General features: G+C 41.5%; 1 protein-coding gene across 1 annotated transcript in view; it reads right to left on the reverse strand.

Annotated features, from left to right (window-relative positions):
• Positions 1–15892, reverse strand: part of SIMC1 (SUMO interacting motifs containing 1) — a 67541-nt gene that overhangs the window by 35737 nt on the left and 15912 nt on the right. Inside the window, exons 2-5 of the mRNA XM_023515130.1 lie at positions 9403–10303; positions 8825–9318; positions 6275–6507; positions 5155–5224 (exon numbers count right to left, since the gene is read on the reverse strand). Coding sequence (XP_023370898.1) covers positions 5155–5224; positions 6275–6507; positions 8825–9318; positions 9403–10303 — 1698 coding nt within the window. The remainder of the gene's footprint in view (positions 1–5154; positions 5225–6274; positions 6508–8824; positions 9319–9402; positions 10304–15892) is intronic.

The following is a 15892-nucleotide window of genomic DNA, read 5'->3' on the forward strand; positions in this document are numbered from 1 at the left end:
CACTCTACCCAGAGCTTGAGGCTCTGTCTTAAAAAAAAAAAAAAAAGAAAAAGAAATTCTTTCTTCTCCATATTCTACTCTATACTGATAGTCTCTGCTGTGTTTCAAAGCTCCTCAAATGCCTCTTTCATTTCCTTAAACTCTATTTTTTCTAATTATGTCCAGAACCTTAGTGGCTTTGTCTTTTTAAATTCACTAATTTTTTGAGACAATTTTTAGATTATTCTTTGGATTTCTATTCTCACCTTCTCCTCAATTCCATTCATCTTATTTGTTATCCATATTTTGAATTCTATTTCTGACATTTCAGCAATTTCTCTATTGATGGTATTTTCTGCTGTCTCTCCCTTGTAATCTCTTGGTGGAGTTGATCTGCTCTGATTTTTCATGTTGCCAAAATACTTCTACTGGTCCCTCCCCATGAGTATTTTCAGCTTTCTTCCCTTATTATATAGTTTTTAATTTTTAATTAATTAATTTTTTGAGACAGAGTCTCACTTTGTTGCCCTCAGTAGAGTGCTGTGGCCTCATTGTCACAGCAACCACAAACTCTTGGGCTTAAGTGATACTCTTGCCTCAGCCTCTCAAGTAGCTGGGACTACAGGTGCCTGCCACAATGCCTAGCTACTTTTTTAGAGACAGGGTCTCACTCTGGCTCAGGCTGGTCTCAAACCTGTGAGCTCAGGCAATCCACTTGCCTTGGTCTCCCAGAGTGCCAGCATTATAGGCTTGAGCCACCGTGCCCAGCCTATATTAATTTTTACTTGAAATGTTAGGTTGTCCCTAAATAGATATTGAGAGATAATCTTATTGTGGACCAGTAGGGAACACTGGGCAGACCTATTTGGCAACTAAAACTGGTAGGGTGAGACCAGATCTGTAGGCCCCAGGAACTGAAGGTAACCACTCCTTTGCTAATGAGTGGAGCTTGTGCTTGTGGCCCTACTTCCATGCCTTGCTAAGCTCCCTTTCAGGGCTGCAGCCAGAGTCTCTGAGGGCCTGACTTGCTTAGATAGCACAAAACAACTCTGTCCTGGTGTCAGCTTGTCCTCCACCCAGTTTAAAAGAGCAGCAGTATTTTGCTGGAGTTTCTGCTGTACAAATATTTGAACAGCTGTGGTGCACCCTGCCAGTGAAAGCTGGAGGAGGGGAATTCACGAATAGACCCACTATTCCCACCCCTCATGATGCTATCCCCTCTTGTTCAGGCAAATTCAAATTAGGAGCAAACCTGCAGCCCTAGCCAGTGGTGGGTGGTGAATAAGAATCTTCAGAAGGCCGGGTGTGGTAGCTCACACCTGTAATCCTAGCAATCTGGGAGGCCGAGACAGGTGGATTGCCTGAGCTCACTGGTTTGAGACCAGCCTGAGTCAGAGCAAGACCTCATCTTTAAAAATAGATGGGCATTGTGGCAGGCACCTGTAGTCCCTGCTACTCAGGAGGCTGAAGCTAAAGAATCACTTGAGCCCAAGAGTTTGAGGTTGCTGTGAACTATGACACAATGGCATTCTACTATGGGTGATAAAGCGAGACTCTGTCTCAAAAGAAAAAAAAAAAGAATCTGCAGAAAGTTTTGACTGAGGGTCCCAATTGAACTCACCCTGGCAGCACTGGCAACCTTCAGACTAACAAGTTCAGGGAAGCTGCAGTCCTTCCCCGCCCAGAGTCTGACTGTGGACTGGATAAAATGCAGCCATCATCCATGAGGAGGCTGTCTGGTTCCTAGACCTTCTCAGTGTGGGTCGCTGAGGCTAGGCCTGTCTCTCTCCAAATTGCTAGGGTTCCCAGGCATAGACACCAGGTAGTCATTCTTCAGAGGTCAGGGGAAAGGTCCCCTCCAGCAGGTGTGAGAGCCTTGAGAGACCACATCTCACTAGGTCAAAGTTAGAACTGCTGTGCCACTGTTTCCTCTTGCAGCAGGGAGCAGGGTGTTGTATGCTTCAGCAGCTCACACAATGCCCAGGACTCTCAGAGAACTAACCAAACACACCAGCCTCTGCAAGGGGTTAATCCATTAGACAACCAGAAAGCAGGGAGGATGGGCTGTGGGCTCAGGACTATAGAGAGAATATTTATTCACTTTTGTGCTAGGCAGGATGGGGACTCAGAAGTCGAAATTTCCAGGTGCAGGCGAACTGGCTGTCTCTCATGCGGTGATGTAAGAGGTTCTTTATTCCCTGCTTGCTTACAGAAAGCCCACAGCGGGCCTCCTGGTTGGGGAAGGGGTCTCCTGTTCTCTTCAGCACTAGGCGCCTTCAGTCTAGTTGCTTTGTACTTGATCTCTGTTACCTTTCTTCCTCTTTCTCTCCCTCTCATCTTGTCTTAGTGGGGATTATTTGCACCTTGATTTCTTCTTGTGCTCAACTCCCCAGTTTTGACTTCTCTGAGTTTGCTTCAGTCCAACTTTTCTCCTACTGGACAGGAGCTTCTGGCAAAATGTGCCTTGAGTAGGCCATCTTGCTCCTTCCCCCAGCTTAATGTTTGTCTATGTGATAGCTTATATCAATAGCTCATTCCTTTTTATTATTAAATAGAATTCCATTTTGTTTATTCATTCACCAGTTGATGGACATTTGACTTATTTCTACTTTTTAGCTACTAGGAATAATGCTATCACGAACATTTACATGCAAGTCTTTCGTTGACATGTTTTCATTTCTCTAGGGTTTATATCTAGAAGTGGAATAGACAGGTTAAATGATAAATTTATGTTTAACTTCACTGTTTCCCACCAGCAATGTATGAGACTTACGTCCTCTACATTCTTGGCAACATTTGCTATTTTCTTTAAATATTTTTTTTCAAATTATGGTTAAAAAAATAACATATAAGTTACCAAGTTCAGTGTAGAGTCCAGTAGTGTGAAGTATACTCATAGATGTCCAAAAGTCTCCATAACTTTTCATCTTCCAAAACCTTGTATCTACTGACCAACAACTTCCCACTTCTCACTCTCTTAAGTGCCTGGTAACCATTATACTACTTTCTATTTCTATGAATTTAACTACTATTGAAACTTCATGTAAGTAGAACCACATAATATTTGTCCCTTAGAGACTGGCATATTTCATTTAGTAGTATCCTATGGGGTCATCCATGTTGTGGAATGTGACAGAATTTCTTTATTTCTTTTTTTGAGACGGAGCCTCAAGCTATCTCCCTGGGTAGAGTGCCATGGCATCACAGCTCACAGCAACCTCCAACTCCTGGGCTCAAGAGAGTCTCCTGCCTCAGCCTCCCAAGTAGCTGGGACCACAGGCGCCCGCCACAACGCCTGGCCATTTTTTGGTTGCAGCCATCATTGTTGTTTGGCGGGCCCGGGCTGGGGATTCGAACCTGCCACCTTAGGTGTATGTGGCTGGCGCCTTAGCCGCTTGAGCCACAGGCGCTGAGCCAGAATTTCTTTACTTCTTAACACAGAATTAACATCCCCCTTGCAGGAATATACCATATATTTTTAATCCATTCTTCTGACTATGGATATTTGGGTTGCTTATATCTTTTGGCTACTGTGAATAATGCTACTATTAACAAAGGTATGTAAATATCTTTTGAGAATGTGCTTTCAATTTGCTTGCATATATACCCAGAGGTGCGATTATTGGATCATATGATAATTCTGTTGAGAAACTGCCATACTATTTTCCATAGCAATTATACTACTTTACCAGGAGTGCCTGGGTTACAATATCTCTACATCCTTGGCAGCAGTTTTTTTTTTTTTTAAGATGGGGGTCTTGATTTGTCACTGGGGCTACTGTGCAGTGGTCATCTGGAAATGTTTGTATTCTACCTTCACATTTAACAGTTTGGCTGAGTAAAGAATTCTTTTTTTTTTTTTTTGAGATAGAGTCTTGCTATGTTGCCCTTGGTAGAGTGCTGTAGCGTCACAGCTCACAGCAACCTCTAACTCTTGGGCTTAAGGGATTGTCTCTGCCTCCCAAGTAGCTGGGATTACAGGCACCTGCCACAATGTACAGCTATTTTTTGGTTGTAGTTGTCATTGCCATTTGGCAGGCCCGGGCTGGATTTGAACCTGCCAACTCTGGTGTATGTGGCTGGCGCTCTAGCTGCTGAGCTACAGGGACTGAGCCATGAGTAAAGAATTTTAACTTGAAAATGATTTGTTTTATCTAACTGCTTTAGGGTTAGCAGACAAAAAGCTGGCAATCTGGCAATTAAGCTTGGAGATAACTGAAGTTCAGAATGTGGAAGACTTTTTTCCTAGAGTTCCAACTCTATACTAGCTATCTTTGTTTATTACAGATGGTACATTCAACTTCTTTAGACGATGAATCTTCTGACATTTTCCTAAAGTGTATGTAACCTGTCTACTGAATTTTCTGTGTTCAAGAATAAAGCATTTGAGCTCAGTGCCCATAACTCAGTGGTTAGGGCTCTGGCCATATACACTGGGGCTGGTGGGTTTGAACCTGGCCAGACCTGTTAAAAACAACAATGACAACTACAACAAAAAAACAGCTGGGCGTTGTGGAGGGCACCTGTAGTCCCAGCTACTTGGGAAGCTAAGGCAAAAGAATTGATCAAACCCAGGAGTTTGAGGTTGCTGTAAGCTGTGATGCCATGGCACTTTACCAAAGGTGACATAATGAGACTCTGTTTCCAAAAAAAAGAATAAAGCATTTGATTGCTTCATTTATAGACTTTCAATAAAAATCCATTTATAGCCCATCTCTTGACTTCTACTACATGCTATGTTTTGGAGTCCAAAACCTCTTTGGTGTTCTAAAGGGAAGATGTCCTCCCTCCTTGGCTATAGACTCTTTTACATATATTCTAGTCTGTAGCTTTTTTTGTCCAGCTTTATTAGCCATCATTCTTACATTTTCTTTAGGTCTTCCAAATCTTCATGCAAATCTACTGTCTTTACTCTTATTTTTATAGCCAAGAATTTATAACTTTCTCTATTCACTTACGGTTATTTTTAATAAAATCTCAGAAGGAAAGGGATAAGTGAATGGACTCAATCTTGAATTGGGAGATGGCACATACCGTTTCACTAAGAATTTTTTAGTGGGAGAGGGAGTATCAGGAGGGAATATGGCATAGATTTTATTACCAGATTTGCTGTCACTTTTCTTCATATTTAAAACTTCCCTTGCAGAAGATACATCCTGATAATTGTTATGTTACCTCTTCCTCCATGACATAGGTAAGCAGTTTCCAGTCCCACTCCACAGTCTTGGCATTGGCTGGATGTAGCCTGAAAGTTAAGTGACATCAATTAGAATTCTGGAGAATTCAGTGGAATAAAGAATAGGATCTAGAAGATGAAAGAAGGAAGAAACCTCCACTGTCCTCGGTGTTCTTGCCCACCCTCTGATATCATATCAACTTGAGGGTAACAGAACTTCATTGTTTTTTGCTACCCTGTATCTACTCCCCTTTTGAGAAGCATTAGTATTCTAATTTTGTCTTGAAGAACCAACTCTTTATTTTTTTACTTTTTTTCAGAGACAGAGTTTTACTCTGTTGCCCTTGGTAGAGTGCAGTGGCATCACAGCTCACAGCAATCTCCAGCTCTTGGGCTTAGGTGATTCTCTTGCCTCAGCCTCCCGAGTAGCTGGGATTACAGGCGCCTGCCACAATGTCCGGCTATTTTTTTGTTGTTGTTACAGTTTGGTCAGGGCCGGGTTTGAACCCACCACCCTGGGTATATGGAGCTGGTGCCCTACTCACTGAGCCACAGGCACTGCATGAAACCAACTCTTTATTACTTTTAGCCAATTGGCTTTACCTATCAGAATTCTAGGATAAAGCATATGACTTATTGAGCCAATCATGATATTCTACCCCTCAATTCACAGTGATTAAATCAAAGATGAGTTAATGTCTCCTGTTAAGACAATTAAATCTTATAAGACTTTTAGAACTCTTGTGTGACTATGAGGGAAGCAGACTCTGTCTTCTACTGGGAGTGTTATAAAAGCCTGAGGCTGAGAGGGCTACCACATGGAGCCTAAAAACAGCACCAAAGCAGAGGTAGAAAAGGAGTACTGAAAACCATTTCTGAACATCAAAGCAAGTCATATCTCATTCTTAGGTTTCTAGTAAATGAGTCATTATTTTCTCTTTTATCAGCTATTAAAGCCAAATTGGATTGGATTTCCTATCACTTACAATCCAAACAACAATAACATACTAAATTACTCTCCCTAATGGTTAGTTGAATTAAGTTTAGGGAAGAAAAAACTGTGCCCTGAGTCCAAGTTCCCTAGAAGTTTTGCCAACAGCCAGCTGTTATGATTCGTACTGTTGAATTTTCATGAGAAGCATGTAGGCTTCCTTTAGGACATCCACAGTCTCAGAGCCACTGAGCAGGATTTTCTGGACGATGTGAGCCACAATTTCTCTGGGTGGGTAATGCTGGGGTGACACAAAGTCCATCAAAAATTGCACAGTCCCCAGGGGAAAATTTTCTTCAATGGTGTTTGTCACCATTCTTAGTCTTCGATGAGGGATGGGTTCTAATTTTTGACCTTTGTTCTGTAGAGACAGAAAGGAAAAAATTAGGATAGGTTTCTATAGTACATTTAAAAAACAAGAGGTTCCAGAATAGGCTGAAGATAGCAAAGTCTTCCAAGCATTTGAAATGTTTCACGACTTATAAAAAAGAAAAATTTTATCTATAATAAATTTTAATGAGATAAGAAGAGCTTATATAAAGTTTATTTATACAGTACTACTAATGGCACCTGAAAGGTGGCTATGTGCTTTATGTGTTTATTTACCTTTAACAACTCTATGATATGAGCATTATGACTCTTATTTTAGAATGAAACAGAGACACAGAGGAGTTAAGGCCAATGGCTGGTAAAGACCAGTAGTGGGGACCAGCTGAAGAAGTTTTGGGGAAAAATGACCATTGTTTATTTATATTTTTCAGTATTTATTAAAAACCCCAAAGAAATTATTAGAGAGACAGATAAAGTTTACAGATGTATTCTAGGTGGCTGAGGTTCTTTAAGTTGGTAAGAAGTAAGATGAAGAAAATCCGCTCTGTGTAGTCTAATTAACAACTTGTATTTCAAGCTATGTGTACACAGAATGGGGACACCTTCTCTGTTGGTGTCATGCCTACAAAGTGCCACAGCCTTGACAATTCTCAAGACCCCCAACAGTGCTCTTGATGACAGACAGATGTGTCACTAAATTGAGGCAAATTCACAGGAAAAAAAGAGAATGAGCTAGTGGTCAGGTGGAGGGAAAAGACATAAAATATATTAGAAGACATAGTAATTATTATAAAACAGAGGAAAAAATCATTCTCCAAGGCCAAATCAATGTGAATGTCTGACACCTAATTGCTTAAACAAGGAAAGCGTACTTCTTGGCTTTTTGAACTACTTCAAGCCAGTCTTCTTAATATTGGGGATGTGGTGTAGATAATGACAACAAAAAAACTTTATACTGTGGTACTCAGACACAATTTTTTGTTTTTATAAAGACAGGGTCTTACTTTGTCACTTAGGCTGAAGTACAGTGGCATGATCATGGCTCACTGTAACCTCAAATTCCTGGGCTCAGTGATTCTCCAGCCTGAGCCCTTCAAGTAGCTAGGACTATAGGTATATATCTACCACCACATTTGGCTAATTTAAAAAACCTGGCACCTGTAGCTCAGTGAGCAGGGCGCCAGCCACATACACCAAAGCTGGTGGGTTGGAACCTGGGCCAGGCCTGCTAAACAACAATGACAACTGCAAACCCCCCCACCCCCCGCCCCAAAAAATATATATAGCAGGCATTATGGCAGGCGACTATAGTCCCAGCTACTCAGGAGGCTGAGGCAAGAAGATCGCTTAAGCCCAAGAGTTTGAGGTTGCTGTGAGCTGTGAGACTATAGTACTCTACTGAGGGTGACGTAGTGAGACTGTTTAATTTGCTAAGTATGGTGGCTCACACCTATAATCCTAGCACTCTGGGAGACTGAGGTGGGTGGACTGCTTGAGGTCAGAAGTTTGAGACCAGCCTGAGCAAGAATAAGACCCCATCTCACTAAAATAGAAAAACTAGCTGTGCTTGGTGGCAGGCACCTGTAATTCCAGCTACTTGGGAGGCTGAGGCAAGAGGATCCCTCAAACCCAGGAACTTGAGGTTGCTTAGTGACATTATCATTGCACTCTACCCAGGACAAAAAGATTCTGTCTCAAAAAAAAAAAAGTTTTTTTAGAGAGGAGTTTTCAGTATTGCCCAGGCTAGTCTGAGTTCTTGGACTCGAGTGATCTTCCACTTTGGCCTCTCCAAGTGCTGAGATTACAGGTGTGAACCACTGTTCCCAGCCACAGTTTTTCCCCCCCCCTACATATCTAGTTTAGCTCTCACAGATCAATGAAGACCAATGGGATTAAAGTCTTAAAATTGAATTTCCTCCCAAAGTCAGAAAGTAATAATTTTGGAGTGGCACTGAAGTGACAGAGATTTCTGTCTTATGTAATTGGGAAGGGGAAGGGACAGGAGTTGACAAGAATTTTAATAAGACCTATGATGAGTCAAACACTTGGGCACTTTACATATATTACTTCATTAATGACCCTGGAGGTATGTTTTCACCTCCATTTATGGGATAGAAAAGCTAAGGCTCAGAAAGGTAAAATGACTTACACTGCCTGTTTTTAAGTGTGGGGCTAAAATTTGAACTCACATCTGATTCTACACTGCATGGTCTCCATGAATGGGAGAAAGATAAACATTTCATTTATACTTGGCTTTTCTTTTCATTCATAGACTCCAATCATATTGTTCTTAACCTTAGGCCTATAGCTAGGATACTTAATACTTAGGGAGAGATATATTGGCTCACCTCTCTTGTATCTTTATCCGGTATTAGTGTCTGGAAGAAGAGATGATGAACTGGAGGCCGTAGGAAGTACTTCAGCCTATGCAGGCATGGTCTGTTGTACATGGTCTGTGCTGGTACCTGGGCAGGCCTGGGGCTGACTGGCTCTGACAGTGATATTTCTTTCCTGGCTGGGGTTTCCATGACAGAGAGCCAAGGAACTTTCTCTAAGGAAGTTTCAGACTGTGGAGATGGTGGGCTGGCAGAACAGCTTGGAGAGGATGGATTTGAGATATCCATAGGAGTGTCACTTTTCTGTACATCGTTCTGGGAAAAGTCTCCAGGCATGTATCCAGGTGAGTGTGGCATGTCCCCTGATGAGTGTGGCATGTCTCCTGACAAATGTAGCCTGTCTCCCAGTAAGCTTGGCATATCTCCTGGTGATAGTGGCACATTTCTTGGTGACTGTGGCATGTTTCCTGGTAACTGTGGCACATTGCCTGGTAACTGTGGTACATCTGTTGGTGACTGTGGCATGTTTCCTGGTAACTGTGGCACATTGCCTGGTAACTGTGGTACATCTGTTGACTGTAGCACATCACCTGGTGACTGCAGCATGTCTCCTGGTGACTGTGGCATGTCTCCTGATGACTGTGGCAAGCCTTGTGAGTATGACACATTTTGTGGGTATAACATGATTTGAGGTGGTGGGCCTGGTACATCTTGAGGTAGGCCCACAGAGTCTTGAGGTGGGTTCAGTAAGTGCTGAGGATGCCATAATATATCTTGAGGTGGGGTTGGCACATTCTGCAGAGGGCATGGCACATCTTGAGGAGGGCATGGCACATCTTGAGGAGGATGAGGTGGATGTAGCTGGCTCTGCATGGTTTGTGATGGGCATGACAAGGCTCGAGGTGGACATGAAGAGGCTCGTGGTGGACATGGAGAGGCTCTCAGTGGACATGGCAAGGCTTGTAGTGGGCATGGCAAGGCCTGTAGTGGGCAAGGCACATCTTGCTGTGGGCATGGCAAGGGTGCCCTTTGATTGCTACTGCTACTATTATTGCTTGTCGGGGAAAGGGAGCTAATATCTGAAGATAGCTGTAGCCTTGCCAAGAAGCTGAGGTCACTTTTGAGCATGCTTGAGCTACAATTCGGCTCTGCTGGGTAAACAGAGTCTCCACTGATAGACATAGGGGGTTGGGGACCTTCATATGTGTTTTCTTCCAACAAGTCCAAATCCACAGGATCATTGTTAATGATTCTCTGTGTTACAGGTTGAGAGCTTCTTTCCACGTGTCCTTCCAGCGCCTCTTTGCCAGAGAGGCTGGCACATGTCTGAACACTGGTTGGCTCCTTCTGGGAAGGAGTGACAGGGTCTAAAGTCAAATCAAGAGTGGCAATTGGTCTGTTTTCTTCTTCAGTTGTTGTCAGGTCAATCACACAGAGTCCACTGCGATCCTTTGCCCTTGGTCTGGTTTCTCTAGTTAAGTCAATAAAGTCCTGTTGAAGAATTGTGAAAAGAGGTTAAGCAGAGGGTCTCAGCTTTATCTGAGATTTAAGTTTTAACTTTTAAAGAGGAATATTAGTTTATTTATTTATTTTTTGAGACAGAGTCTCAAGCTGTCACCCTGGTTAGAGTGCCATGGTGTCACAGCTCACAGCAACCTCAAACTCTTGGGCTTGAGCAATTTCTCTTGCCTTAGCCTCCCAAGTAGCTGGGACTACAGGCACCTGCCACAACACCTGGCTATTTTTTTATTATTGTTGTTGTTGCAGCTGTCTTTGTTTTTGTTTAGCTGGCCCAGGCTACCCATTGAGCTACAGGCGCCATTAGGAGTATTAATTAGTTTAACATTTCACTTCACTGTTAATTTGCACATCTTATATAACATAATATTAATTTATTTCCTTTGGTTAACATTTTGGGATTGTCAAAGATGTTAATTTCTGTATCTCCTTAAAAATCAATCAAAATGACATACACACATAATTGAGAGCATAGTAGAAATTTTTTTCTGGTCTAAGAAGGACAGGGCCACCCCTGCCAACATACACTGAGGCTGGCAGGTTCGAACCCAGCCCAGGCCAGCTAAAACAACAATGACAATTGCAAAAAGAAAATAGCCGGGTGTTGTGGGGGACACCTATAGTCCCAGCAACTTGGGAGGCTGAGGCAAGAGAATCAGTTAAGCTCAAGCGTCTGGGGTTGCTGTGACCTGTGACACCACAGCACTCTACCTAGGGCAACAACTTGAGACTGTCTAAAAAAAAAAAAAAAAAAAAAAAGAAGGACAGGGGAGTAGTAGATTTTCCAACCTTAAGTCACAAAGTTAAAAACCAACCTTTGTTTGGGGTGGCACCTGTGGCTCAAAGGAGTAGGGCACTAGCCCCATATACCAGAGGTGGCGGGTTCAAACCCAGCCTGGCCAAAAATTGCAAACAACAATAAGAAAACAAATAAACAAAAAACCTTTTTTTTGAAAAAGCAAATATACAAGATAATCTACAACAAAATTTAAATAAGAAGTTAAGTTAATATGAGAGAATCTATGTACTAAGGATGTATTGAGAGCTTTCACATGAGAATTTTCACAATGACTCTATAAAGTAGGCATTATCATCTCCACTACTAAGGGGGAAACTAGAGTTCACAGGGATTAGGTTAGTTACCTAAGGATTATACAGCTACCATGTTTCCATTTTTTATTTAACAAAAAATAAACCCTAGCACGATTTCTATGCATTTGTTAAATATAAGCCCTACCCCGATAATAAGACCTAGTGATGGGCATGGCTATGTAGCGTATCTGCATAGCCATGCCATGCATTTCGGCACGGAGCTGTAAGGAAGACTGGAATACCTTCTATCTGCCATACCTCCTTTCTCCAAGCCTCGTACTTGTGCGGGTGTGCGAGTGGTAACCACGGTCGCAGGCATCCTATTGCTCACATGTGAATGGCTAGGGTAAAGGAGTTCACGCATCACTAGCGCCAGCCCCACCAACAAGGTCAGCTCTCCATGTCAGGTTCCAGAAGAAGATGACTTAACTATATTTGAATAAATATAGATTGTTGTATCATACTTAATAAAAATAAGACATCTGGGTGGTGCCTGTGGCTCAAAGGAGTAGGGTGCTGGCCCCATATGTTGGAGGTGGCAGGTTCAAACCCAGCCCTGGCCAAAAATAAAAAAAAAAAGACATCCCCTGAAAATAAGCCCTAGTGTGTCTTCTTGAGAAAAAATAAACATAAGACAGTGTCTTATTTTCGGGGAAACATGGTAAGTAGGAGAGAGACATTCAAACCTTCTTTCCCTGCTAGGGCCTAGGAATATACAACTTAATTCAATATGTAATCAGCCTAAAAACAGATGTGGAAAATAACATAATAAGGGTTATAAAACCAAAAGTCAGTTTTAACAAGATTAATTAACGGAAAACTTTCTGTCTCTATTTCTATTCCTCAGCAGATCATGCAGTTAACAAAGCCTGATGCTATAGTGCAGAGGTAATGTAAACAATCTCTGTTTCATGAGCCTAGAACATTGTTCTACCTTCCCAGTGACCCAAAGGTACCTGGTTGGGTACCATTGCCATTGATATGTTAGGGCACTGGGGATGGCAATACTACTGCTGCTACATTGCTACTTCTCTCAACAGATGGTTACATGACTGTCAGTAGCACCAAAGCAGGATGCAGGATTCAGGGTGAGTCAACATCCTGGAACAGGAATTGCTTGGTGAAATCTAATGCCTCAATCTGAGGCCATATAGTATCATTGCCTTTGCTCGCTCTCAATAGCTAGTTGAACTGAACATAAATACTTTAAAGGTCGCTGAAGGTCTGAACTCAACTCCTCCTACAGGCAACTGCTGAAATGCAACATCACCATGTCTCTCCCATTTAAAACCCATCAACAGTATGGGTGCAGTGGCTTTTTTTTTTTGTTGTTGTCAATCTTCCTTTTTAACCTCCCCCCTTTCCTTTCTCTTTTCTCTCTCTCTCTTTTTTTAAATCTTTTATCCCTTCTTGCTCTTCATTCTCTTCCTTTTAGTCCATTACCAAAAGGAAACTTCAACACCTTAGGTCAGAGGCATGGCAACTTAAAGAGCAGGAGGAAATCAAAGGAGAAAGTAGGGCAAGGAAACAGACAAAAAGAAAACATGCATAAGGAAGAAACAGTAGAAAAATCCTGGCAACATAAAAAACCAGAAGGGAGCACCCCCCCCCCCAAGGGATCATGAGATAGTTACTACAGATGATTGTACTGATAAAGAAATATTAGAAATGACAAAAAGGGAATTTAAAATATGGATGGTAAAAACAATGAAGGAAATTACTTAGTGGAAAATAACCAAAAGGAAATACAAGAACAGACTCAAATAAGAGATGAACGATATGAAGAAAACTGAAAGGAGATGGTAGAGTTTAAGGAACTGGAGCAATCAAGGAATTTAAAGATGCAGTAGAGTAGCAATAACAAGTGGGGAGGGGGAGAAAGAGGGATGGGGTCATGGTGTATAGCATACCTCTTTGTGGGGGGGGACACAATTATAAGGGAGACTTTATCTAACAAATGGAATCAGTGTGACCTAATTCTTTGTACCTTCAATGAATCTCAAACAATAAAAAAAGAAAAAAAATACAGATTTGTCTTTTCCTGCTTAAAAATACTAAGTATCAGTAACAGAGTAGATGACACAGAAGAAAGAATCTCAGAGGTAGAGCATAAAGATCTTGAGCTAACACAGGCAGTTAAAGAGACAGAAAAAAAAGAGAGAAAGCAGAATGTTCAATGAGAGAATTATGGGACTTCATAAAGTGTTCAAATAGGTATCCCAGAAGGGAAGAAGAATGCCCCAGACAAATGAAAGCCCTATTAGAGGATCTCATAAATGAAAATTTCCCAAGTAGCACCAAAGATTCCAACACACTCTTTTCAGAGGGATATAGAACCCCAGGTTATCTGAACTCAAACAGAGCTTCTCCAAGACACACTGTCATGAACTTGCCCAAAGTCAAAATGAAAAAGTAGATTCTGCAAGTAGCCGGGAGTAAGCAACAATTGATTTATAGGGGCAAATCCATCAGAGTGACTATGGACTTCTCATGAATAAAAATTTTCAAGACAGAAGAGAATGGTCATCTACCTTTAACCTACTTAAAACAATTTTCAGTCCAGAATTCTATATCCTGCTAAGCTAAGTTTTAAACTGATAGACAAATCAAATCTTTTACTGATACACCACAAGACCAGCTTTACAGGAAATATTTACACCTATTCTACACACTGACCATCACCATGGATCACCAGCAAACTAAACATCCAGAAATTAAAGGACAAAACCTAGCTTCCATAATGATGTGAAAGATAAAACTAAGCAATGGACTTTCACAAAATAAGATGAATAGAATTCTACCACACTTACCAATGATCTCAATAAATGTTAATGGCTTCAATTCCCTACTGAAGAGGCATAGGCTAGCTGACTGGATAAAAAAGCATAAGCCATCTCCATTTGCTGCCTCCAGGAAACACATCTAGCCTTGAAGGACAAAGTAAAACTCAGGGTTAAGCGATGTAAAATAATTTTTCATGCAAATGAAAATCAGAAGAAAGGAGAAGCTGTAATCTTATTTTCAGATGGATTTAAAGCAACTAAAGTAAAAAAAAATACAAAGATGGACACTTCATCTTGGTCAAGGCAATAATACAATAAGAAGACATTTCAATTCTAAATATTTATGCACCCAAACTAAATGCTCCCAGATTTTTGAAACAGGACTTAATTAGTGTGAGCAATATGATATCTTGTAATACCATAAAAGCAGAGGACTCTGACATTCCTCTTATAGAGTGGGACAGATCCTCTAAACAGAAACTAAACAAAGATACAAGGGCCCTAAATGTGACCCTAAAACAATTGTGCCTAATAGACATATACAGAACACTCCATCCCAAAGCTACATAATATATGTTCTTCATGTTGGCGCAGGGAACATTCTCTAAAACAGATCATATCCTTGGACAGTAATCAAACCTCAACAAAATCAAAAGAATTGAAATTATACCTTGTATCTTCTCAGACCACAAGGCAATAAAGGTGGAACTCAAATCCAACAAAAAATGTCATCCCCACACAAAGGCATGGAAACTAAACAACCTTATGGTGAATGATAGTTGGGTCAAGGAAAAGATAAAAAAGGAAATCATTAACTTCCTTGAGTATAACAATAATGAAGATACAAGCTACCAAAACCTGTGGAACACTCTGCAAAAGCAGTCCTAAGAATAAAAATTTATCACATTAAATGCCTATATCTGAAAAGAGAAAGAGAGCACATCAATAATCTAAGGAATCATTTTTTTTAATTTGAGATAGAGTCTCACTATGTTGCCCTGGGTAGAGTGCTGTGGCATTACAGCTCACAGCAACCTCAAATTCTTGGGCTTAAGTGATTCACTTGCCTCAGCCTCCCAAGGGGTTGGAACTACAGGCACCCACCACAATGCCCGCCTGTATATAGTTGGGTATAGTTGTCGTTGTTTAGCAGTCCCGGGCTGGATTTGAACCCACCAGCTCTGGTGTATGTGGCTGGTGTCCTATCGGCTGAGCTACAGGCACCGAGCCAGGAATCATCTTAAAGAAATGGAAAATGAAGAGCAATCCAAACCCAAACCTAGTAGAAGAAAAGAAATAACCAAAATTAAATCAGAAATAAATAAAATTGAAAATAAAAGAATCATTCAGAAAATTAATAAAATGGGCTTGGCGCCCATAACACAGTGGTTACAGCACTGGCCACACACGCTGAGGGTTCAATCCCAGCCTGGGTCAGCTAAACAACAATGACAACTGCAACAAAAAATAGCTGGGTGTTGTGGTGGGCACTTGTAGTCTCAGCTACTTGGGAGGCTGAGGCAAGAGAATTGCTTAAGCCCAAAAGTTTGAGGTTGCTTTGAGCTGTAACACCATGGCAACCAAGGGTGGCAGGTTCAAACCTGGCCCCGGCCAAACTGCAACAAAAAAATAGCCGGGCATTGTGGCAGGTGCCTATAGTCCCAGCTACTTGGGAGGCTGAGGTAAG

Source organism: Otolemur garnettii, unplaced genomic scaffold (assembly GCF_000181295.1).
Source record: "Otolemur garnettii isolate 467f Iridium unplaced genomic scaffold, OtoGar3 scaffold00003, whole genome shotgun sequence".
Lineage (NCBI taxonomy): Eukaryota > Metazoa > Chordata > Mammalia > Primates > Galagidae > Otolemur > Otolemur garnettii.